Source organism: Malus sylvestris, chromosome 1, assembly GCF_916048215.2.
Source record: "Malus sylvestris chromosome 1, drMalSylv7.2, whole genome shotgun sequence".
Classification (NCBI taxonomy): domain Eukaryota; kingdom Viridiplantae; phylum Streptophyta; class Magnoliopsida; order Rosales; family Rosaceae; genus Malus; species Malus sylvestris.
In genome coordinates, this window is record NC_062260.1 from 4,439,757 (window position 1) to 4,465,279 (window position 25,523).

Sequence of the window (25,523 nt, forward strand, 5' to 3'; positions counted from 1 at the left end):
GATGAAGGTTGTGTTGAAATGGTGGTGAATGATCTATTTAAAAACTCCATCCATGGCTGTTACACACACTTCCTTTTATAGAGGAAGTGCACGACATTATAGGGGAAAATGGAGTGGTGTGTGTAGCAATGATTCAATGAAGTGGTGCTGAAATGATTCAAGGGTGAAAGTGAAGTGATGATGCATGGCATGGGGGGTAAAATGGAGTGGTGTGTGCATCAATGAGTGCAAGTAGGGGACATGAATGATTGTGCACATGGTAAAGAAAGGAAATAGAGGTGGAATGGTGCAGAAGGTGAAAGTGAAGTGATGATGCACGACAAGGGGGGTAAAATAGAGTGATGGTGCAGCAATGAGTGCATAGAGTGGAGGTTAAAGTGATCAAATGATGCATGAAATTTGATATGATGGAGGGAACAAGGAATGGTGCAGCAATGAGTGCATGGAGTGGAGGTTTAAGTGATGAAATGATGCATGAAATCTAAAATGATGGAGGGAACAAGGAATGTGCATGGCATGGGAAAGGAAAGTGAAGGAGTGGTGCTTCAATGAGTACAAGTAGTGGACAAGAATATTGTGCACATGGTAGACAAAGGAAAGGAAGTGGAATGGTGCAGCAAATGAGTGAAAGAAGGGACATGGATGATGATGCACGGCATGGGAAAGGAAATTTAGGGATGACACCCCTTTGTGGCTGAGATTAAGGCTTCTAGAATCCTTTATTTAGTGTCCTAATATCTTTGGGAACCCTCCTTGTGGCTGGAACTTAGTTGGATTAGGATTAAGAAAGGTTAAATCAAAATAAGGTAATCTTGACTCATGTTTCTTCTTTGGTTGCTGAGCTCTTTGTCCTTTTTAAATTAATTCTTCTTTCTCTTTAACACATTCCTAGCCTCTTTAGTCTTCAATTTCGTCGATCCACCTTGCTTCATGCATGTGCTATCCATTTCAAGCCCAAAACTACTCCAAAATGCACCTTATTGCTTTATAAGGCCTATGGACCTACAAACACACGAAAATAGCTTAAAATACATAATTAACTAAGAAATAACAACATAAATGCATGAGAACAAGCTAACTCAGTCGCATAAATATGCTCCTATCAAATTCCCCCACACTTAGCTTTTGCTAGTCCTCGAGCAAAACAAAACAAGCGAAACAAACAAAACATAACCTAGACCTTCCAACATTTGCCTCAGGGATTTTCAATGAAACATGACATGCCAAAGATCACTACTCACATAGATTTAAGCAATCCTTACCCTCGAGCATACTTAATCATAGTCACCATTCACTACCTCACATTTAATCAATTAAAACAACATTTTGAATGTTGTAACATGCCTTAGAGAATTCCCTCAATTCCTTACTAGATACACTCTTATTTTCACACAAGAATTTCTGACTACACTCCCTATACTAGGTATATGTGAGAAGATTGATGTAAACATGAAAACTAGTACTCACATATGTTTTTCAACAAAGAAGCAATTTCTGGAATTATTAATTCATGTATATATATGATCTCATGAATGGAATGCTACTACTTAGAAGCGAGAACCAGTGATATCATATGCTCATACCAATTTCAAACTCCACATATTGAAACACACAACACTCAAGATGGAAGTCAAGGGTTGTAACGGGGTTAAGGGTGTTGGCTAACAAAGAAAGGTAAGGGTAAACAAACGTTCTTAAAGCAATAGTGAGCAAAGTAATGATTTAGGCACTTAGAATTCTCTTTAGAATGCAGAAATCTACTTTTAAACACAAGGGAAGATTCATGCAACACCTTAGGGTCAATTTCAAACTTTTGGACCCTTTCTTCAACAACCAACACATGTGAGTTCATTCTCACTTATTTTCAACTGTTTTTCATTCTTTTCATGCATTTCTTTTTCTTTTCTTTTTCTTTTTCCACGAATTTTTCTCTCTGCCATGCCCAATTTCTTTGGCACACAAAAACACAACTTTGAAATTGAAATTCCCCCACACTTGTTTTCTGCAATAATGTTGATCAAAATGAATTTTTTCTAAGTTATGCTCCACTATACTTCAAGAACAAGGGTATGGATAGTCCTATTCTAGGTTAGGTAGAGATGATGTGGTTTAACAAAGAAAATAGGCTAAACAAGGCTCAACGGGGTTTAAACCTACAAAACAAATGACAAAGGTGGGTTCGGCTATTTGGCTTTGGTTCACTAAACAACTTCATCTTGAATATGTGTTATGCAAATCAATGTTATGCTTTGAATGGAACGGGCATGAGTTCTAGTATTTGGATCTATAATGATGAAACGCATTCTAAATAGCAACCAAGCAAAGAATAATGAGATCATGCAACGACTTTAGAAAACAACGATGCATAGATTATTAACTCTCCAAAGAACGTTTTAGGCTCAAGTCTCACAGGGTTGTAGCATTAATTTGAGTTCCTTCCTTCAAGCATGTTACAAAAACTGATTTTATCCTTTGTGATTACATGTGAATTCATAAATTATCACTATAACCAAGTATTAGCCAAAGAGCATATCAAACTTCCATCCATGTTTGTAACTTTCTTTAACAGTCATGCAATTAAAAACCGAATCCTCATCATTGTGTTGGAAGGTATCCTAAGACACAAACAACACACAAAAACAACTCTTTTTGGCTTTTTCAAAACAATTTTTCAAATTTTTATCAAAATTTCGGATTTTTATGTCAAAACATGCTAAAATGCTTCAAAACACACTACAAACATTTAAAAACAGTAAAAAACAACATTGTAAGTGATAGGTAAATAAAACCCATGAAAATCATGCAAAACAGCTTGTTTACCCCCCCCCCCTTAAACCAAACATTGTCCTCAATGTTTCAAACATAGACTTACACTCAAACAAGCAAACAACACAACTAATCAAACATGAAAAGCATGGCAAAGTAAAAACAAGAAAGAGTAGAGTTTAGTAACGCAAATCTGGTTATGGAGGTAGATGATCTTTGGCTTCGGTAGCAAATGAATTGGCACGTATTTTGTCATGCTTGTTGACTTTCCACAACTTTGATCTTGAACTGGATTGGAAGGAAGAGGAGAATTCCTTGGTGGTGGTGATTTGATGGCATTGTACGGTGAGGCTTTGCTCTTTGGCGACTGATGCGTCAATATGTTGTTGAAGCTTCTCGAGCTCTTGGTTTCAACTCAGACTCCTTCTGCTGGGTTGATTGATTGTGCAGGCTGCATTCTTCTCTGCTTGTTTCTTCTGCACGGCAGGTAGGCACGAGGTAGAGGTGATGGTCTGTTTCTTTGTTCAATCTGTCCAAGTGCCGACCGATTGCTTTCTTTCTCCTTGTTCCGCAGGCAAGAGGAAGGGTAAAGGAAAAGCATGCCATGAGATATCTTTGCCTTCGACTCTGATGATATGAGGTACTTTTGCTTTTGAAAAAGTATCTTTCCACATATTTATTCTTGAACTGGGCTGGAAGGAAGAGGAGACTTGATCTTGAAGGAAATCGGACCATGAGCAGTCTCACTTGGCAAGTGATCCTCAGCTTAGTTGAGGATGAATTAGCACGTTGTCTCCACATGCTTCAAGGTATCATTTTCAGTTGCCTTATCTGTTCTCCAGGCAGATGTGGCATCTTCTACAAAAGTACATCAGCAGTTAAAGATGAGCACTCGAGAGCAATGCTAGGTAAGTAATCAGGAAGAAGTTCCAGGCAGTCAGTTCTTAGATCGGAAGATTGACACCAAGTGCTGGCTGATTGCTCTCTTTCTCCTTGTCACAAAAACAAGGAAAAGGACAGGTAGAAAGCATGATATGAGATACTCTTGCTTTCAACCTTCATGATATGAAATACTTTTACTCTCGCTGACTTGTTTGTAGAGGTACCCCAAGGGATGAGGAACACTGAGTAACTCGAGAGGCTTCGTTGGGAATGCATTTTCGGAGATGAAGAAAGGTTAAGTAAGTCTGCCTTGGTATGGAGGATGAAGGTTGACATTTATAGGAATTTCTTCATAACCAGTAGAGGTACTATTCTTTTACTCTTGTCGGCAACCGTTGGGTGATTGAACAGTAAGATTCACGTGCTTTCTACTTTGTCAGAAATCTTCGACAAAGTTGCCCATAATTTCCGCAAAGATGAGGTTGTGTGTGACAGGTCCTGACAAGTCTGGAAAAGTATCGGCCCGTGGTTTCTGGGTAGGCCCAGCTTTTGAGAAAGCAGGCGCCTCTTCGATTTCTGAGCAGGCGCCTCTTCGATTTTTGAGCAGATGCCTCTTCGATTTTTGAGCAGACGCCTCTTCTTTCTGGAGCTCCGTCGAGTGCTGATTTATAGAGGCACGCATTACGTTCCAAAGCACACTTGAATGGTCGCCTGTATAAGCTCCCTTCTAAGATCTTGATTTGTCCGACCTCTTCTTTTTCTCCAACACCTTCGGAAATGTTTTGCCCATCTGACCGTCGTGTTAACTTGAATGTCGGGGAAGATATTGACATGTCTTCTCCAGACAATATTTGGCATTCGTCCTTATCCCCCAATGGTCCTCTTACAGTTGGGTATTCTGTGATGACGAACGATACAACCGCTTCAGTGGTGGCTAGAAATCTTCTCACTCCAAGAGACAGTAGGATACTTTCCAGGCGGTCCGACGAGCTGGCTATTCATGATTCTCTGGCCTTCAGCGTCCGATATGCAGGCTCAGCATCAAACATGGGCCAATGCCTTCTTGCTCAATCTCGTCAGGTTGAGTCTTTGATGGCTGAGGTGGCTAGCCTTCGGCAAGAGATCAGAGTGTTTAGGCACGAGAATAAAGAGTTGCACATGCTCGCAACTAATTACTCAACGAGTTTGAAGAGGAAGCTTGACCAGCTGCATGAGTCCGAAGTTCAGATTCAGAGTGATCATCAAAGGTTTGTGGCGTTACTCCAGAGGCAACTTCTGCCATCGTCTTCTGCCACTTCACCAAGTGTTGAGGTTCCGAAAAATCAAACTTTGGCGCTTCATCTTTCTGGAGCTCCGTCGAATGCTGAGGCACCACCTGACCAATGAACGTTCATTCCTGTTTGTTTGCACATTCTTGTACTTTTCTACCTTTCTACCTAATGTTCCTTTTCCACGAAAATTAATGTAAAAACATCTTGTTTACCTGTCAATGTTTCAAACATAAACCCACACAAAAAACAATCAAACAAGCAACAAATAAATATGACAAACATGGCAAAATAAATGCAGTAAAGGGAAGGTTTTTAGGAACGCAAAACTGATTGTAATGCATGGGTTGCCTCCCAAGAAGCGCTTGCTTTAACGTCTTGCAGCCAGACGAAACTTCCTTCTAGGCTTGGATAGGGCCCACGGCAGTGAGTGGGATTTCTTCCACAATCTGCCCCACACCATTCTCATAGTATAGCTTCAAACGATGCCCATTCACCTTAAATTCGTCGCCGTTCCTTAAGCTTTTAACTTGGACTGCACCATGGGGAAAAACATTAGTAACAACAAACGACCCAATCCACTTAGAACGTAACTTACCAGGGAACAAACGTAGACGGGAATTGAATAGCAGCACTTTCTGTCCAATTGAGAATGTTTTTCCCTGAATCATTTTGTCATGAAACGCCTCCTTCGTCTCTGAGGCTTGGGTCTCCGCGAATCAAGTCAAAGGCCTAAAATCCTTCAATCTAGCAAAGCCTTGAAAAGTACCTATTGTGGCTACTTCTAAGGATGTCGACGCAGGCCATCGTGCTCTAGTTACACCAGGGCAGCCCTACCCATCCACGTCTGGATATTCAGAGTGTGCAATTTACCCTTTCCCAAAGAGAGAGCATGGTTGGTCGCTAGGGGTGCAAGTCCTGCAATAAGTCCTTGATTGGGAGTAATCTTCAATGAGAGTAGGAGTATACATTTGTTATAGATACGCAATCAAGCCAAGTGATGAATAACTTCAGAAATCTTCATTGAAAAATGAGAAGAAGAATATCGAACTTAGCTGGAAGGTAGAAATTGCATAACAACTGGATAATCCTAGGCTTGCGAGGTAGTGCTCGTTGAGGTCCTTGAGTTTTTTAGCTTTATTTCTTTCGAGTAGGGCTCAGGGAGAAATGGGAGGTCATGAGTAGTACTTTTGCAAGTTGTAGGCATTCTACTGCTTGCCGATCTCTTTGTCGTTCATAATGGTGAGGGTGTAGCTACCCTTGCCGCTCGCTCTGTTGACTCTGTATGGACCTTCCCAAATAGGATTCATCTTTTTGGAGTTTTCTCTTCGGGTAGTGATGAATGCTTTTCTTAGGACCAGATCTACAGGCTGAAACTGCTAGATCTTTGCCCTTTTGTTGTAGTGGAGAGGAACTACTGTTAGTACTGCAATGCGAGTAATGACCTTCTCGCGTTCATCCTTTGCTAGATATAGATTTGTGGCCATTTCCTTTATGTTCTGCTCCAAAGTTAGCAGTATGGTGCTGATGCTCGGCATAATGACATTAGGGGGGATGATTGCTTTTAAACTGAATGCTAAGGAGAAAGGAGTTTCACCTGTTACTTGTCACTTGGTCGTGCATTATGCCCATAGGACATTGAGAAGTTCGTCTGCCCACTTCCCCTGCTTGTTTGTAAGGGATTTCTTGGGGCAATCCAAGATTGTCTTGTTGGATACATTCACCTACTCGTTGCCTTGGGGATATCTAGGCGTAGACATATGCTGCTTGATGCCATATTTCTGGAAGAACTTCGCCAAGTCTTTGCCCACGAATTGCAGGTCGCTGTCGGTGATGATAGATTGTTGAATGCCAAATCGACAAATGATGTTCCTTTATATGAAGCACTCTATGTTTGTTTGAGTAGTGGTGGTCATGGGCTCGGCTTCTACCCATTTAATGAAGTAGTCGGTAGCCACGATCATCATGCCCCTACCCTTAGTAGTGGGCGGTATGGGCCCTACTAGGTCGATTGCCCACTGCATGAATGGCCATGTGTTTGTCTACAAGTAGAGCTCGCTGGCAGGCAGTGCGGGTACATGCTTGAAGCGTTGGCAGCTGTCGCACTTTTGGACAAATTCCTTAGCGTCTTGATGTACGGTGGGCCAGTAGTAGTCGGCGTTGAAGACCTTCTATGCTAAAGATTGGCCTCCTGAGTGGTTTCCATAAACTCCTTCGTGGATCAAGCTCAAAACTTTTAAGTCATCAGGAGGTGCTAGGCGGTGGAGTTGTGGGCCTAAAAAGGACATTCAGACGAGAATGCCGTTCCACATGTAGCAATGTGTAGTCTTTATTTGGAGCTTTTTAGCTTCCAATCTTTCTATAGGAAGTGCCCCATTGACTAGGTAGTTGATGATAGGATCTTGCCAGCTTGGGGTTGTACTGACTTGTAACACCTCGGCTGTTGGTTGTTCTTCTATACTCGGTTTTCCTAAATACTTGATCGAGGATGGAGCGTCTAAACTCGTAGTCCAAAGCAGAGCCTAATGCTTCAGGGCATCTACATGAGTATTGTCTTCTCATGGCACATGTGTAAGGGTGTAAGTCTGAAACACCTCAAGCTACTTTTGTACCTTCTCAAGGTATAGTGTCATCCTTGGATGCTTTGCTGCATACTCCTTGGTAGTCTGGCCAGTGATAAGCTGAGAATCGAAATGGATTGCGAGCTTCTTGATAGCCAGATCTTGTGCCATTCGAAGGTCTACCATTAAGGCCTTGTACTCTGCTTCGTTGTTTGATTCCTTAAAGCCTAGAGTGATTGCCATCTTGAGCATCGAGCCGCCTAGGGTGATGAAAACCAAGCCTGCTCTAGAACCCTTGTAGTTGGATAAACCGTCAACATGCAAGCACCAAAAGTTCTTGTCAGAAAGGGTTGGTTCGGCCAAGGCATGCTCAAGGGCGTCTTTGGGCTATGTCATTGCATCTTCCAGGTCGGGAATGAACTTTGCTACGAAGTCTACCCATGCCTGAGCTTTTATGGTCGCGTAGGGTAGGTAAACCAAGTCGTATTAGCCGAGTTTCAATGCCACTTCATCATTCGTTGAGAAGCGTTTGGACCACGTAGGATAGATCGTAAGGGAAACTGAGTCAAAACGACGACATTAAGCGCCTGAAAGTATGGTCTAAGCATCCAAGCTGCAATAAGTAGTGCCAAAATTAGCTTTCGATCCTCAAATATCTTGTTTCTGCATCAAGGAGAACTTTAAAAGTGTAGAATACTGGCAGTTGGGCCCTTAGCTCTTCTCGTATGAGAGCAGAGCTTAATGCTACATTTGAGATTGCCAAGTAGATGTATAATTCCTCAGCTACTTCCAACTTGGATAGTAGCAGAGGGGATGTCAGATATCTCTTCAAGTCTTGAAATCCTTTCTCGCACTTGTTATCCCACTTGTCTCTTTGCATTTTTTTGAATAAGCATGAGAGGAAATGATTAGGTGCGGTTGGGCTTAATCGTAAGCCGATTTTAGCCGTCTTCTCCGACTACTCGAGATCAAGGATGATGTATTTGGCGTCATCTTTTGGCTTCCATCATTCTTTCGGTGTGTCTTTCTGAACGCCATCATCTTGATCTGCCTGCTGTGGTTGTTTTGTGGTAGCACGGTTGTCCTTCTGAACCTTCATAGCTTTTACGGGGGTGAAGGACTACTTATTTAACCCCTTCAACATTTACACCATGCATCGTTGGGATGCGGCCTAGTCAGACTTGATCTCTCCAACTCCTCCTCCTGGGACGTGAAATCATATTTCTGGTACTCGATGAAGGTACGACACCCAATTTCACTAGCCAGGGCCTTCCTAGAATCCCGTTATAGGAAGATGGGTTGTTGACTATAATGAAAGTCTGCTTTGAGACTACTGGTGGTTTTTTCACATCGAGTGTTATGTTGCCAATAATAGTCGAGGTGTATCTGTTGAATCCGTGAGTATTTTTGCTCGGCATATTATCGTGCTTTATAGGCCCATCTTCTGAATGACAGATAACTAAAGTAGATTTACTGTGACGCCGTTGTCCACCATTACTCTGTCTACTATAGTGTGTGCCAGTTGAACAGACACTACCAAAGCATCGTTCTGTGGGAAGTCAACTCCCTCAACATCTTGCTTGGTGAAACCAACAATAGGTCCAGGTTTGGCCTACGCTATTTGAACATGGGAGATTGTTATAGCCTGCTGGATTTTCCTTTTCTTGGAGTTGTTTGTGGCCCCCAAGTATTCAAACACATCGAAGATGTCGTTGATTCTGATGGTCTTGGCAAGCGGCTCCTTGTTTTCATATGCATCCCTCCTAGGCTGCGCATCTGGCTTGTCAAGGTATCTGTAGCATTTACCCTCATTCGCCAGCTTCTTTAGGTATTTCCTCATGGTACAGAAAGTGTCGGTCATGTGATCGGGACCTTAGTGGAACACGCAGTACTTGGTGTGATCTAGCTTGGAGGTGTTTAATCTGGATTATCTTGGCAGCTTAAACCAAGGCTCATTCTTAAGGTCGCGGAGGATCTGGTTGACTAGGATTGAGAACTTAGTATAGTTCTTGGTGGCTTGACCTCCTCTTGCCGGGGACCGGTCTCTACGCTTGGCCCTCTGCCTGATTCGATCGTTGGACTGCTTTTTGTCCACTTTCTTTTAGGCTACCTCGTACACCTTCTGCAGCTACTCAAGTGCCTTGATTGTATGTCGGGCCTCATCCCAAAGCACATCCTTCTCTGCCAGAGTGAATGAGTTTGCTAGAGTCATGTCTTTTTTCATGATTAATTCTCCAAATATGAGATGATCTGCTGGGAGTCTCTTTTAGAATGCTGCACTGGCGATCGAGTCGTTGTAGCTGACTATCTTCACCTTCTCCACCTTGAACCTCTTGACACAGTCACGGAGCGACTCATTTGGATTCTTCTTGATGTTGAAGAGATGATCAGACTTCTTCTTGATCGAGTGGTAGGATGAGTACTCCTTAGTGAAAATTACGGAAAGCTCATCAAAACTCCGGATGGACTGTGGAGGTAGGGTATGGAACCAATCTTGTGGCTCGCCTTGCAAAGTAATGGCGAATATATTGCACATTAAGGCGTCATTGGCCCTGTAGAGGATCATCGCGCTGCGATAGTTCTTCAAGTGCCTTTCTAGGTCTCCATCTCCTTTGAATAGGACGAAATATGGTGTATTGAACTTACGCGGGGGCTCTGTTTGCTCGATCTCATCCGTGAAAGGTGATTTGCCCATGACGTCCATGCGAAGGGCTTCGTTTGTTGTCTCAATATGGTGGAATCAGTGCAATCCTCAGTCAGAAACCTCTTTACTTCTTCCTGAATTTGCCTCTGTCGTGGTAATGAGGATTTCGGCTACCCCCGGTCATGACCTATTAGTCTCGGCTGCTTTTCCCTATGCTCAACTTGTCTATGTCATAGCTGTTGTGCATGTAGTACGTTCTTGGCAGGCGAACAGATTACTCGTAGGCTGCTAGTTGAACTTGAGCTAAATTGTGTGACTACTTCTCCCCGTCCCCTGTGCTGCCTACTCCGATGTGTGGTGAATGATGCTCTTTGCTGGCCTAGCCGTGTATGAACACTTAACCGTGAATGTATGCTTGTCCAGGGGCCTAGCCAAGAGTGCGCACTTATCCGGGCGCTAAGATGAAAGTCTATGGTATCTCGGGGGCCTAGGCGAAAGTGTATGCTGCCATAACACTTGGGTCGTGGCTGGTTAAGGGGTTGCTTGCTGAGACGCTGTTGGAGAGAAACGTCATCGCCTACCCTTATCCTGCTTTGGGACACCTCGTCTATGGCACACTACATCTCGGTGCACTGTAGGAGCTAATTCACCAAGGTAGTCTGCTACGCGAGGGCGCTTGTCAGTTTGGCAATCTGACGGGATAGGTTTTTTGTTCGCCATTTGAAGTGGAAGTGTAATGGATTATGGGTGTAAAGCTTGAGCAAGGATGGATCAAATATGCGGTAAGGTTGGGTGAAAATACCCTTGGTTCAACTGTCGGCCTTGGGATCTGGATTTGGGCTAGTTGAACTGGTCTGGGACCATGCTGGACCGTCTGGAGAGCTGTGGGAGTAGGTCGGGCGCATGGGCATAAGGCCACCTCGGTTGGCGTGGCCTAAGCTTCCTTGGTCTAAGCAACTTGCATCTAAGTGAATATGGCAGTGGCCAAAGGCTGCTGCCAAGGGCGAGCAGCTGCTTGGGTCTGCACTTGTTGGTTGCTTGAGTCGTGGGCCTCTTACCCTAGGGTTTCCTCGGGTTGAGTGGAGGCCGCCCCGTAGGCCACTGCAACGGCGGTTTTCACAACTGGCATGGCCACGATACTTTGTGGTGGCAAAGGTACAGTCTTTGCCATGGTAAGCCTCGAGGAGTGACGCATATAGCTACGTCGCGATCTCCATCGGTTGTTCCATGTCCTTCAACGTAGGAGGTTCCATTGGTTGTGGTTTCTGAATTTCCTGCCATCTTAGTCGTGGATCTACGAACGAAAGAAGTTGAAACCGAGAGTCTTCGAATCAGAGTTCTCAATGAAAGCACTAATTTATGGATGCAAATTTCTGCCTCTCCTTGATTGATAAATCTGCACCTGCAAAATAATAATACATAAGATTAAGGCCAAAAGCCTCACGTGCCAACGATGAATGGGGGGTGGGCTTTGACCGAAGGATTTCCGATTCCAAAGTTAGAATTCTGTAAAGAATGTGTTTGAGTGTTTGTGGGCATCAAAAGGCCTTTTTAGGGGTATCTAAAGCTTATTGAATTTTGGAGATAAATGGAGTATTTATAGAAAAAAATGAGGAGATGGACCAGCCCGCTAGGGTTTAGGGGTAGCCAGCCTTAGAGAGTGGAATTTGGGTGAGAATATTTTAAGATATTTGTATAAATAAATATCTTAGAATAATTAGGTAAATATCCTAAATAAATGGGATTAGGATTACTTAGAGGTATTCTCTGATTAGGAAGGTATTTATGATAAGAATAAGGGATTATTCTATCATAAATACCTTTGACTTTTCCTATAGGCAGGGGTGCCTTGAGCAGTCGTTGATCTCTGCCTGCTCTACTTCAGCTGTTCGTGGTGATTGAGGCTGCTCCCTGTTCATTTAATAGAGGCAGTCTTGTCTTTCTTGGGAAATAATCCACGTGCCAGCTCCATGATTTTCGAGATTATTTTTGGCTCCACAGTTGACAGCCATTAGACTAAACCCTGTTCTGACTAGTCCACTGGTCTACCAACGGACCAAAAATTGAACTGATGACGATTCCAACCTATTTTCCTACGATCCTGACCCATTTTCCAGGCATATTATTAGGATTAATTTAATTTGAATAATTAATATGCAACAGAAAATAATAAATAACAAACTATACGTTATCCAAATTATATATCTTGTTGGTTGCAATTGATAAAGCAACAAAGTAAGAAGTCGAAGAGATTAACTTACTTGAATTTTCAGCCATGTCTATCCCGCATGATTGGATCATCCCTATGCTTGTAGTCTTCCTCTTCGTAATTGATCACGCAAAGCTCCCCAAGTATTGAGCCTCTATGAGTATCCACACTGATAATCTAGCAACAGATGATGAAATGATTAATTTGAATGTGCTTGCAATATCTCACACATAGATCAATATAGAATGGAAGGCACTAGGTGTCTTGGCTTAGGGTTTTTATCTCTTTTCTTTGAGGGACAAAACTGAATGGACTTACTTATGAGAGAAAAAAACACAACGAATATTATAGAGACTCCCACTTTCCCTAGGGTTTCGACACCATGGGCTTGACCCATATGCCTAGCCCAATTTCACTTGCCCACTTGGGCTTGTGACTTGGACCCCTTTTAATTTAAATAAAGCACTAAGCTGTATAGACCCAAATAATTAGTGTAATATAATTTACGATTAATTATATTTCATTATCATCCATATAATGTTACTAGAACTTATCATATGTGTATAACCTTTTAGGTTCTGTCTAAAGCCAACAATGAAACTAATTAATGAGCTAATTTAGTTCCACAAACCATAAGTGACACCTAGCAGCATGTCATGGCAATTCGGACTAGTAGAAGTATACGCAAACTAATCATGATACTCTTTGGAACCTTGATTGTAGTTGCAATGTAATTCGGTTTTTTTATCATCCAAACCCCGATCACGATTTATGTGATATGATTTATGTCAAATCACATGTGGTATGATCACCATGATACATCTCATATTGAAGCTGTTCTCATAGACTTAACTTGATTATTAAGTACTTCGGCTGAATAATTTCATCTCACATTTCTCACTTGGTGTCTTAGGACACATATCTTTGTTGAGAATAATGCCATGTCGAGAAAGAAGGAAGCCCGTTTTCAAATTTTGCATGCTAAACCTTTTTAGCATTTTATCTATGTAATTAGATTTAGAGGGCCTCACATTTTGTTGGGTGAATCTCGCATCAAGCTTATACGAGGCTTCATCCTTGTCCTTGATGGAGAATGTCCTTGATAACTAACCCTTAACTTCTTAAGCATAGCTTTGTCATTTCCTATTAACAATATGTCATCAACAAATAATACTAGGAAAGTGATTGAATCCCCAATTCACTTATTGTAAACGCATGGTTCGTCTGAGGGTTTAGGGATCTCTAGCCATATATATGCTTGCAATCTTCCTCTTCATAATTAATCACGTGAAACTCCCCAAGTGTTGAGCCTTTGAAAGTATCTACACCTTTCCTAGGGTTTTGACGTCATGGGATTGACCCATGAGCGTAGCCCAATTTCACTTGCTCACTTAGGCTTGTGACTTAAACCCATTTTAAATTAAATAAAGCCCAAAGCTATTTTAATTAAAACCATGTCCAATAAGCATAAATAATTAATCTAATATAGTTAACAATTAATCATATCTCATCATCATCCATCTAATGTTACTAGAACTTATCATATGCGTGTGACCTCTTAGGTTCTAACTAAAGCCAAAAGTGAAAGTAATTGATGACTCACATAAATGTTTGTATAAAAATTCTTTCCGGCATCATCCCATTTTGAGGACTCACAGAAATGCCTCGTCCCGCAATCTGTTCTACGTACAACAATGTGTTGAACTACTTCAACAAGTTTGCGTGTAAGATATCTAGCATCCGATGTTCATGCAGCAGTATCCACAACCCCTTTTCGGGCTCCATAACAAGAAATGATATATTCTGTTAAAGACAGTCATTCACATAAATTCCTTTGAATAGGTAAATCAATCATTTGTCCTTGTGGATCCGATATTAATACTCTCATACCTACTAATTGGTGTACTTGGGATGCATTTCCTCCAGCTCCCAAAAAGGACATCCTATGAAATGTATTAAGGGGTCGGTCATCCTAAAATTAGGATTTATTTCTTGTCGCAAAAATTCACTTGTAGCATACCATATCTCAATAGATTGCCGTAATATTTCTACCGCGTGTACATTTCCATAAAGATGGTGTTTTCCAAAATAAAACTTTGTTGTTCAGCATCTTGGACTAGCCACCCCTTAGAAGGCATTGTTAAAAGATCATCAATTCCTAATGAAATGGATACAGCAGTAGCTTGTCCGAACCCCAAAGTTTTTACTTGATCCAGGATGTGTGATGTATATTGAAGGATGATTTTGTGAAAACATGTTCATTTGAGCAACATCAAAAAGCATGCAATTAACAATTAAAGGCGGAAACATGCTTGCATGCACTCAAAAACAAAACATTACCCATGAAATTCAAAGCCTAGTAGATTGGTGAACCAAGACTCAACTCAAAACAAAGTGAGTTGAAATTTATACCTTTGTAGATTCCTCTTTGCATAAGCAAAGGCTAATCACCCAAAGAGAGGGCCTTCATTCCTTGCTTCTTAGATCCATGGATTTGGATGGAAGAATATGGTTCTCCAAGTTCCCAAAATTGAGCACCTCTAAGTGTCTACACCAAGGTTAGATTGGAGAAGAAATGAGTGACCTTGGAGGAGTGGGATTGCTAGCTAATCCCTCCAAGGGGGCCGGCCTCTTTAGAGAGAAATGAGAGCTTTGTGTTCTCTCCAATTTCCTAAAAGAAAACCCTTAATGAATTTAGGCTATAAAGTCCTTTATATAGTCCCTTCAAATAAGTGACCTAAAGAACCAAAAAGCCATTCTTCTAACATGGCCGGCCACTTTAAGGGATTTGGGCTTTTGGGCCCTTGTGAATCTTTATTCATTAAGTTGTCATACAACTTAAGTCCATGGGCTTTGACGTTCGAAGCCCATTGGGCCTTAAGGTCCAAAACTATCCCGAGGTCTTTAACGAACTTATTCGTTTGATTAATTAACATATTAATTAATCCTTGCCATAAATAATTAAACCATTTAATTATTCTTACTCATCTCCGTTGTTTCTTCAATCTCTACCTTACACGGTGTACGATCCATTAGGTTCCTTTTAGCGAGGCAGTGGGCGATTAAAACTCTTTCAAATCGATTGTGAATTGAAACTTACTTTCAATTCTCCCTTTAGTGTTTATACACGTTTAGGGCTGCCACAAACCAAGAGTGACACCTAGCAGCATATCATGGTTACCCAAGCTAATCAGAAGAGGTAGAGAACCTATTCAGTTTAGGATTACAAATGCAATACGGTATTTCTCTAATACAATACTCTTGACCACATTGTTTGGTTTGATAGTTTATTCATGTCTACTATCCAATGTAATTCGTGTGCTTATATGATTACCTTGAATGTGATTCAGAACGACTTTCCTAAATCTCATTCATACTCTGGCCAGAGATTCTTAATCATATCATAGAGTATTCTCCCTCAAACGGTTTGAAGGTTAGAGATCCCTTGTTGCGCATTCACTTGCCTCCATAGCTAAGTGGCTTAACCCCAACTATGCCGTGGACACCCTCCTGATGGAGTGACTTTGACATAATCAAAGATCAAGGACTTAACCACAAGACAACTATGATGCCTCAGGTCAAAGGACTACTTTGCATTATCCCAACCTTGAGTTCTCATGTGACATGAATATGAGAACTCTTCGTTGATCGTGTTCAGTGAACTCATTCTCTATTGAGCACCTACGTACTTGTCTTGATGTCACACACACCAATGACTCGAGACTAGTCACTCTCCCTGAGAGAAGACACAGCACGTACTGATCTTAACGGACTGTCAATGCCCAATTGGCAATCCTATGATCAGGAACGTTTAGGATGTGTCTACGAAAGAATAGTCTCATGAATCTAACTTCTTTAGATTGCATTCTCCCAATCACATATTCCTTGGACTTATCGTTTAAGCATATAACATTTATATGAGACGGCTCAAACAATAATCTTTGCCCTTGATATTAAATTAGATTAGTTCAACATGTGAAATGTCCGTAAAGTATCATCATATGATTGGTTTTAGGGCACATTTCCAACATATATGCCATTCTGAAGTGATCTATTAATCTACTAAAAGGTTGTTTAATAGCAGTCCTATCTATCATTTTATTGCAGAAAACTAGATTGGCCCGTTCTGCCATAAGTACCTCCCTATTCCCCTGAGTGGGGTTCGGTAATAAGTTTGAGTCAATGATTGGAAAACTTCCTTTTCGCGATCTTGATTCACATAGAAATTTAGGAACCATGGTCCTAGGTGAATTGGAGAAACCCAAAATGACATGGGTGTCATAGAATTACTTAGTTTAGATACCATATGAGTAGGGTCGGCAAAACCCTTGGATAGCTTCTTCGATTTCTCGATAAAGAGAAATATGACCAACTGTGGTTCGAACTTATATACAAAATAATTTTATTTTATACTTCTTACTATTAGATAGTGCCCATAAATCTCATTATAGGTACCCAAAGGTTCGTAGTGAACTTTGATGGGAGTTTCTCTTGAAGTAATAACGTGTTGATCTAGTCGCCACTGGAGCCACAGAGGGTTATCTAAATTGATTCTTTTCTGCCAATAAGCTCCAATTGCATCATAAGAATTTAAAAAAAAAGGTTCTTTCGTACTTATAGTTATTATCATCAATTCTTTTATTATGATAATTTCTGCGATTACATGGATTAAACCTATTTGCACAAATACCTCGACGATTTCCACTCGTTAATACATAGGGCCCAATAAGCATATCTTGAGTTGGTACGGAAATAGGATCCCCAATAGCAGGAGGCAAGAGGTTCATATGAGAAAACATAAGTAAACGGGCCTCCGCTTGAGCCTCCAAAGATAAAGGTACATGAACGCATTGAATCCCTTACAAACTAATGGATGTAAACAAATAGCATGTCCTTCTAATAAAATGGGTTGGAACACCTATATGCCTAATCTATGCAAAGTAGGTGCTCTATTCAGTAATACGGGATGCCCTTGCATTACTTCATGAAGTATTTCCCATACAACCGACTCTTTTTCCTGAATTTTACTCTTAGCAACTCCTATATTCGAAGCAAAGTGTTGTCTAATTAAACCATGAATTACAAATGTTTGGAAAAGCTCTATTGCTATTTCGAGAGGTAATCCACATCGACGTAATGAAGGTGAGGGACCTACGATAATAATAGAACGCCCCGAATAATCGACCTGTTTGCCAAGCAGAGTCTCATGAAATTTTCCCTCCCTTCCTTCAATTACATCTAAAAACGATTTGTAAACCTTATTATGACCGTCCCTCATTGGTTGTTCACGGATTCCATTATCAAGAAGTGTATCCACAACCTCTTGTACCAATTTCTCCTAACACGTTACTAATTCCCTTGACGTAGATCTACTTGTACCGTTGTTCACTATGACTATTGTATTTTATAGTAAGTATTTTAGTAGTTTAACTTTAAGAGTAAATTGTAGTAATGGTCCCTTAACTAAAAATCCATTACCATTGGTTCCTCAACTCATCAAAACGTGTAGTTATGGTTCTTTTCGTCAACTTCGTCAGAATTTTGTCAAAATAAGTTATGTTGGAAGGACCATTGCTGCAATTGGATTAAGGTTGAAAGATCATTTCTCCAATTGGCACGGAATTCTACAATCATAGCATACCCGTGCTATAAAACGAGAAAGCGACTTACATTGGCATGGGATACCACTGTTCTGGTAGACCATGCTCGCTACCATGAGTTAAAACTTGGCATGGTGCGGATGTACAATGATGTTTTACCCAAGTTACTGCGTTCATGAATTTGAATTTGATATAAGTTTTAGATAAAAGCTTGTAGTGAAATCGTTGACTTAGCACGGGACAGGATGGCCCCAAACTTGGGAGGCCGATACCGGATTCGTTTGTAAATGAAATGGGGTGGGCCGGTTTTGGTCTTGTTATTTTAAAATTGGAATCAAGCCTAACAAGGCCCGTTTCAAACAGGCCGGCTTCTACGGATCCATTAGGTAGTAGGAAAGAAGAAAAACATAAGGACTGATAACAGAAAGCCCATTGCCCATACCAAACTGCATATTCCGATTCTTTGAGTAGCTCTTCTCTTTATGAGAGTATACAAGATACTCCTTCTGAGTTCGGAAAACTCCTCAAGAAGCAGAGACAAGTTGATTTGACCATAGGAGATTTAAAGCCAACCAAACAAGGTTTTGATGAGACACCTGGGTTAGTCATACCTTTGTGAGCTTAATTATCATCCTAAAGATGTGAAACATCGACATTTTGCATTAACACACTTTTTTTGTTGTTGAAATCCACACCGGCTAGAGAAAGAAAGAAAGAAGAGTTTAAATATTCTAACTCCACTCCAATTAATATCGAAGTCTTTTGTAATAAAACCTCACACCCGACGAATGTAGAATTATCAGAGAGACGGGCTGAATGCCCACTTCCAACAACACTGATACGTAAAAATACAAGGCCAGAAAACTCATCATGATTAGTATAAGTAAAAATACAAGGCCAAAGGGTGAGGACACACTTGTGTATGAGATGCAAGAAACATTTGAATTATTAGATTTGTATGGCTGGATCTTGACAGTTTCAATATAACCTTTCAAATACCGGCCGGTGCATCTCATACGTGTAAACAACTAGGCTTTGGGAAACTTCATTCTTCATTATATTATACTTTGTTTACGGACGCGCATGCGAGGTGTTTTGCAGGTGCTTTCATATGTGTAGTATATATGTTGTCGCATCGGATGCCAGAAGCCAGCAATTAAAATACTCAATAAGTGGAAATAAAGTTGGCAGGAAAGTTTCTCTCCTTGAACTTGACCACATTCACATTGGAAGGTGGTTGGCAGGAAGAAACGCATGAGAACTGACTTTCCTCTCCTTCAACTTGACGACATTCACATTGGAAGGTTGTAGGCAGGAAGAAAAGCATGAGAACTGATATAACAAGAGAGCCCAATGTCCATACGATACTGCATATTCCAATTCTTTGATAGACTCTTTTCTTTAGTTTAACTGGCTTTAATTCTCCTATGGCCAATCAACTTGCCTCTTCTTCTTCTTCCTTGCCTCCTTCATGGAGATATGATGTGTTTTTGAGTTTTAGAGAAGAGGATACACACACCAATTTTACCGAGCATTTATACAAAGCTTTAGACGATAAGGGAATAAACACCTTCATTGATCGCCAACTTACACGAGGAGAAGAAATATCACCAGCGCTCCTCCAAGCAATTGAAGAGTCAAGAATTTCTCTTGTCATATTCTCTAAAAACCATGCATCTTCAAGGTGGTGCTTGGACGAGCTCGTCAAGATCCTTCAATGTAGAGAATCAAAGCAACAAATAGTTTTGCCAGTTTTTTACAAGGTGGATCCGTCCCATGTACGAAATCAAACGAGTAGTTTTGGTGACGTATTTGCAGAACTTGAGTGCAAATTCAAGGACAGCAAGGAGAAGGTGCTCATGTGGAAGAGAGCTCTTAGAGAAATAGCAAATTTATCAGGACATCCTTTCCGAAAGGAGAGTATGTTCATTTCTTCCCCTTACCGTGTATTTATATAGTTAATTTCCTACAATAATGTCATCAATTCAGTTTTGTGTTTCCTTTTTACTCTTTAGATCTTTAGCAAGCGACACATACTTGATTTAGTAATTATTAGTACATTATGGATAGAAACATGGAAAAAAATTCAAGTACACTTTCGGTTAATATTTCTCTCTATTTGTTTTTACATCTCTTAAATATAGCAAAAAAAAAAAAAGTTCACTGATTATATGTGTTATTTGTTTTGAACTGCTAGCTATGAAGCTACAATAATCAACGACATTGTTAAGGAGATCTTAGTCCGAGTACTTGATGGCACATATTTGAATGTGGCCAAACATCTAGTTGGAATACAATCTTGTGTACAAGAGGTGAAAGAGCTTTTAGGTATCAATGGAAATGGTCGTTGTGTGTGGTTGGGATTTGGGGGACATCTGGAATAGGCAAGACAACAATTGCCAAAGCTGTTTACAAAAGTTTGAAGGTAGTTGTGTTCCTGGCAGATGTTCGAGAAACATCAATGCAACACGGAGGCCTACTCCGACTACAAAACACAATTCTAAATGAGATGAATTGTGGTTCAGTGTGGAAATTTGTCAATACTCATTGAGGAATCAGCCTTACAAAGAATCTATTGAAGCAAAAGAAGATTCTCTTTGATGATATGGATGAATTGGAGTAGTTAAACAACTTGGCTGAAGTCGATTGGTTCAGTGAGGGTAGTAGAGTGATCATAACCACAAAAGATAGAGGATTGCTAGAATCTCATGGAGTTAAATTGATATACGAGGTCCAAAAGTTAGAGGACGACAAAGCTCTTGAGCTTTCAAGTTTGAATGCCTTCGGAAGAATTGAACCTCCAGATAATTATTTTGAACTTGCACAACATGCAATAGCCTATGCTCAAGGCCTTCCGTTAGCTCTTAATCTTATTGGTTCTCATCTGCGTAAGAAAAGTATAGATCATTGGCAAGCTATATTGTGAATCGAAACTTAATTTCAATTATGCCATTATTGATTTTACATATTTAGGGCTTCCACAAGCCATGAGTGACACAATATGTCATGGCTACCGAAGATAAACATATGAGGTAGATAACCTGATTAGTTTGGGATTACAAATGTAAAACGGTCTCTCTCTAACACAATACTCTTGACCACATTATTCGGTTTTGTAAAGTCTAGTCTTAAGAGTTTGGATTTCCTTGTCGAATATTGTATTTGTGTACCACATGCTCAATTTAGTTTTGGACTACATTCTTTGGTTATGGGTTACTGCTGCTGGGATTAAACGTTCAAGGATGTGGCTCACTTCACTGCTTTTCAGCTGGTTGGGCACGCAAATTAAGAGCTGCCCACATGGGCTGCCTGATAGCTTTCTACTAATGGTCAGATCTTAGCCCTTAATCTTTTTTGATCAGTTTGTAGTACGACAAGTGTCCTTAGTTGGTAAGAAAACAAACTGATGCTTTTAGGGTTAAGATCCCTAGCTAGGGTTCTTTTTCTTTTTGGGTTTTTGCTGGTGCATATTGTTTAGAGTGAGAAGTTAGAGAGAGATAGAGCATTTATGCTTCCACCTTCTTCCTCCTCCTCATTTATGAAACCCTAGATGCAAAACCAAGTTCATGCATTCAACACCCAATGATTGTATATTAGGGTTGCAATGTGTTAAGGTTTTGCATTAGGTTCTCGGTCTAGTTTTAAGCTTTAAATCCTTTTTTAGGCCAAGCATTTGGATTTAAGTTAGATTCTTCCTAAAATTGTTTGACTGGAGAATCTGACTGGTCGTTTGAATCCAAATTTTATATGCATATCATAACATCATATCATTTTGTGATTTGAGTTTATATTGGTGCCACAAGGTGAAGAGCTCAGGAGGAGCTGCCGCTTCGTGAAGACCGAAGGAGTTCATCTCGTGTAAGGCAAGGTTGCACAAAGGTAAAGTTGCTCCGTAGATAGCGATCTAGTAATTGGGCTTGTGTGGTCTTTGTATGAACCTTGTTTACACTAGTAGATTGGACTCAGTGGAGAGTCCCCAGTTTTTTAACCAAGAAGTGGGTTTTTCCGGCCAAAAAACATCTTGTGTTCAAAGTTATTTATATTGTGTCACACATCTTACATACATATACATGGTACATGTATCTCTTGAACATTTAAATGGTATGTGCTCACAGTCATGCTTACTTGACACATTAATAACTTCCAATGAACTGAGGCCTTGCTAACTAGGATAGCTTTTGGGAATTGAAATTGGTGATTGAATCTTTGATTTATTGACTAACAAATCTATCTTAATTGATTACTGGACTTGACTAGTTAGTCTAGCGGATTATAATTTTTATATACAAGATATTCCACTTGGTACTAATTTCAATTGGTATTAGAGCCTTGCTCTAGATATACATAGAGTGATCTCTGAGATTTGCTGGTATTGGGTGGAATCTCATCATGGACTGTGATCATGTTGGTGGCTCATGTAATACACCTCCATACTTTGATAGTACAAATTATGCTACTTGGACCGAGAAGTTTCAAATCTTTCTTGAGGCTCAAGATCTTACAGCTGTTGATTATCTCACCCTAAAAGTGGAAGGTTCCATTGAGGCTAGTCAATAGAGAGTCTGTGGTTAAGCCAAAAGGTGAATGGACTTAAGGAGAAATTGCTTTGGCCATGGCTAATAGGAAAGCAAAGAATGCTATTGTTTCTGCCATTTTGTTTAATTAGTTTGCTCATGTTTGATATTGCATAACTGCCTAGCAAGCTTGGGACAAACTCCGAATTCTTCATGAGGGTGATAAAAAAGTGAGATTTTGAGATCTTTACCCAAAAGATTTCATGCAAAGAAGGCTGCCATTCAAGAGTTTCAGGACCTAAATGAAATCAAGCTTGGAAAATTGGTTAGGAAACTCATCACCTATGAGATGGAGCATGATATGGATGGAAGTGATTCCAAAAAGAGAAAAGAAATGGCCCTTCAAAGTGCTGAGAATAGTGAAGTTGTAAGTGAATTGTGTGGACAATCGTCTATTGATGATCTTGCCCTATTTGTCAAGCATTTTAGAAGAATTCTCAAAAACAAAGGGCAGGATACTAAGTGGTTTGGTGAATCATCAAACAGTTGCAAGAAACTAGCTACTGGAATGAGACACAAAGAGCTAGGTAGAAAACGTGACAAAGAGTAGTCAAAGATATTTGGTCCCTGCTTAGCTTGTAGAGGTAGTAGGCATCGTGCTGTTGATTATGCTAACACCAAACTCCTTGGTCAAAAGCACGAAAAGGTAATGATGGTTACTTGGAATGATAACAGTGATGAAGGTTCTATGCATTCTGATAAGTTGTCAGACGATGAAGAAAAAGTTTTTTCTTTTGTTGCTCCAATTGAGGAAGTGTCTCTAAGTGATGATGATTTTGTACTGAATGGCAATGAGGAGATGACTTATAATGATTTGTGCATTAAGTATGATACTCTCTTTTATGAGACTTGTACTACAAAAGAGGAGAAGATTGAGCTGACTAAGAAAGTTGCTAAGTTACAGAAAGAAAACAACTTTCTTCGTCTAGTCAGAATTGATCTGGATGAAAAGATTGGTTATCTTAAGGCCTATGCTCAGGTTCAAAACTTGCTAGAATCTCCAGAAAACTTGATGAATCAAATTCATGTGTTGAAGGCAAATAATGTGATGTATCATGAGGCTAATAGGAAACATTTACTTGAGCCAAATGAGGCAAATGATAAAGTTATTCGTCTTACTATTGGGGCTGAAAAAATTGACAAGATGCTGAGTATTGGGAAACTACACGATGACAAAAGTGGTCTTGGGTATGTAGAAAGTGGCTCAAGTTTTATCCCCACCAAAACAAAATTTGTGAGATAATCTAGGCCTATATCTCATAAAGTCAAACCATGTCCAAAGATGAGATCTTTTCCTACGTGTCATCACTGTGGTGAAGTGGGGCATATTCGTCCAAAATGTAGAAAGTTGTAATCTGGAAAGATCAATTTGTTGAAGGGTTAGGTGGATCGTCTGGTCATAGAAATCAACAGAATTGCTCAGCATAATCATTCTTCTTCATCTGGAATATTAAGCAAAGTTCAAAGTGGGTTAAGAAGTTCTCAAACATGTGCCTTGTTGGTCTAAATGCTTTATCTGTTACCAAACCAAATGTGTGGTATCTTGATAGTGGGTGTTCTCATCACATGACTGGAGACAAGGAGGCTTTCTCATCTCTTGCTCATTTTATTGGCGATGGTGTTGTGTTCGGTAATGGGGACACAAGTCTAAGTTCACATGAAAATGTGATGTCAAGATCCCTGGATTACCTAAGCTTGAAAATGTGAGCTAAGTTGATGGGTTGAAGTCAAATCTCATTAGCATTAGCCAGTTGTGTGCTGATGTGGCTGATGAAATGTGCTTCTCAAAAAGAGGTTGTCGGATTCTGGATGAAGTTGGAAAGAACTTGTTTGTACTCCCGAGATTTGGAAACAATTGCTACATTCTTGATGTCTCTAAAGTTGCTAAATACTCCAAGTGCAACAAAGCTATTGATGAAACTAGTGTATTATGGCATAAGAAACTTGGGCATGTGAACTTCAAAGACCTTAAGAAATTTTCCAAACATGAGGTTGTGAGGAGGTTGCCTCCTCTTTCTGTTTCTGACTCCTATGTTTGCGAATCATATCAACTGATAAACAATCTAGGGTGGCTCACAAGAAAGTGACTAACATTGGAACAACTAAGCTTCTTTAATTGATTCATATGTATCTTGTTGGACCAATTCAAACCTTATCTCTTGGTGGCAAGAAGTACATCTTGGTAATTGTGGATGACTACTCTATATTTACTTGGGTATGCTTTTTAAGGGAAAACTCTGATACCTTTGAACAATTAGGTACAAAGTAATGTTGAATGAATCTCTGTCTAGCCATCCTGCTCTAGTCTGAATCAGAACGGATCATGGAACCCAATTTGAGAATGCTCACTTTGATGATTTCTGTTCAACAAACAACATCAAGCATGAATTTTCTGCTCCAATCACCCCTCAACAAAATGGTGTAGTGAAAGGAAAAATCAGGGTGCTACTTAACAGCAAAAACTTGGTAAAACACTTTTGGGCAGAGGCCATGAACATCGCTTGCTACATCTCAAATTGAGTGTTTCTTAGACTTGGCACTAATGTGACACCTTATGAACTTTAGAAGGGTAAGAAGCCAATGGTAAAGTATTTCAAAGTCTTTGGGAGTGTTTGCTACATTCTACGTGATCAAGAACATCTAGCAAAGTTTGATACTAAGATTGATGAAGGAATCTTCTTGGGGTACTCCAACATAAGTCGGGCTTATAGGGTTTACAGTTTGAGAACAAAAACCATCATGGAATCCATAAATGTCAAGATTGATGACACTTATGTCCCTCCCTCTTTGGCAGCTAAAAATGATGGTGTGTTATTTCCCTCTACTAAGGATAATGGTGATGCTTCTGTTAAGTCAAGTGTGGTGTCAGAAAGTGACAATGAGAGTGAATCAAGCACTGATCAAGATTCTCGTGTCTTATTCAAGGATAAACCAAAGTGGGTGAGAGGTCATCTTGATGAGGAAATTGTGGGTTCAATTGACAAAGGCATTAAAACTCGAAGACAAAGGAGTTAAATTG

General features: G+C 40.3%; 1 protein-coding gene and 1 pseudogene across 1 annotated transcript; both read left to right on the forward strand.

Moving 5' to 3' along the window:
- Positions 1-19,159: 19,159 nt before the first annotated feature.
- LOC126625722 (disease resistance protein RLM3-like) lies at positions 19,160-19,929 on the forward strand. The gene has a single exon (XM_050294788.1). It carries the CDS (start codon positions 19,358-19,360, stop codon positions 19,886-19,888), a length of 531 nt encoding a protein of 176 aa, XP_050150745.1. The 5' UTR covers positions 19,160-19,357; the 3' UTR covers positions 19,889-19,929.
- A 258-nt stretch (positions 19,930-20,187) lies between these two features.
- LOC126629608 (disease resistance protein Roq1-like) lies at positions 20,188-20,856 on the forward strand (annotated as a pseudogene).
- The last annotated feature ends 4,667 nt before the right edge of the window (positions 20,857-25,523 follow it).

Excerpts from the sequence above, each read along its gene's own strand:
- LOC126625722 (XM_050294788.1), top strand. The coding sequence starts at position 19,358 with ATGGCCAATCAACTTGCCTCTTCTTCTTCTTCCTTGCCTCCTTCATGG.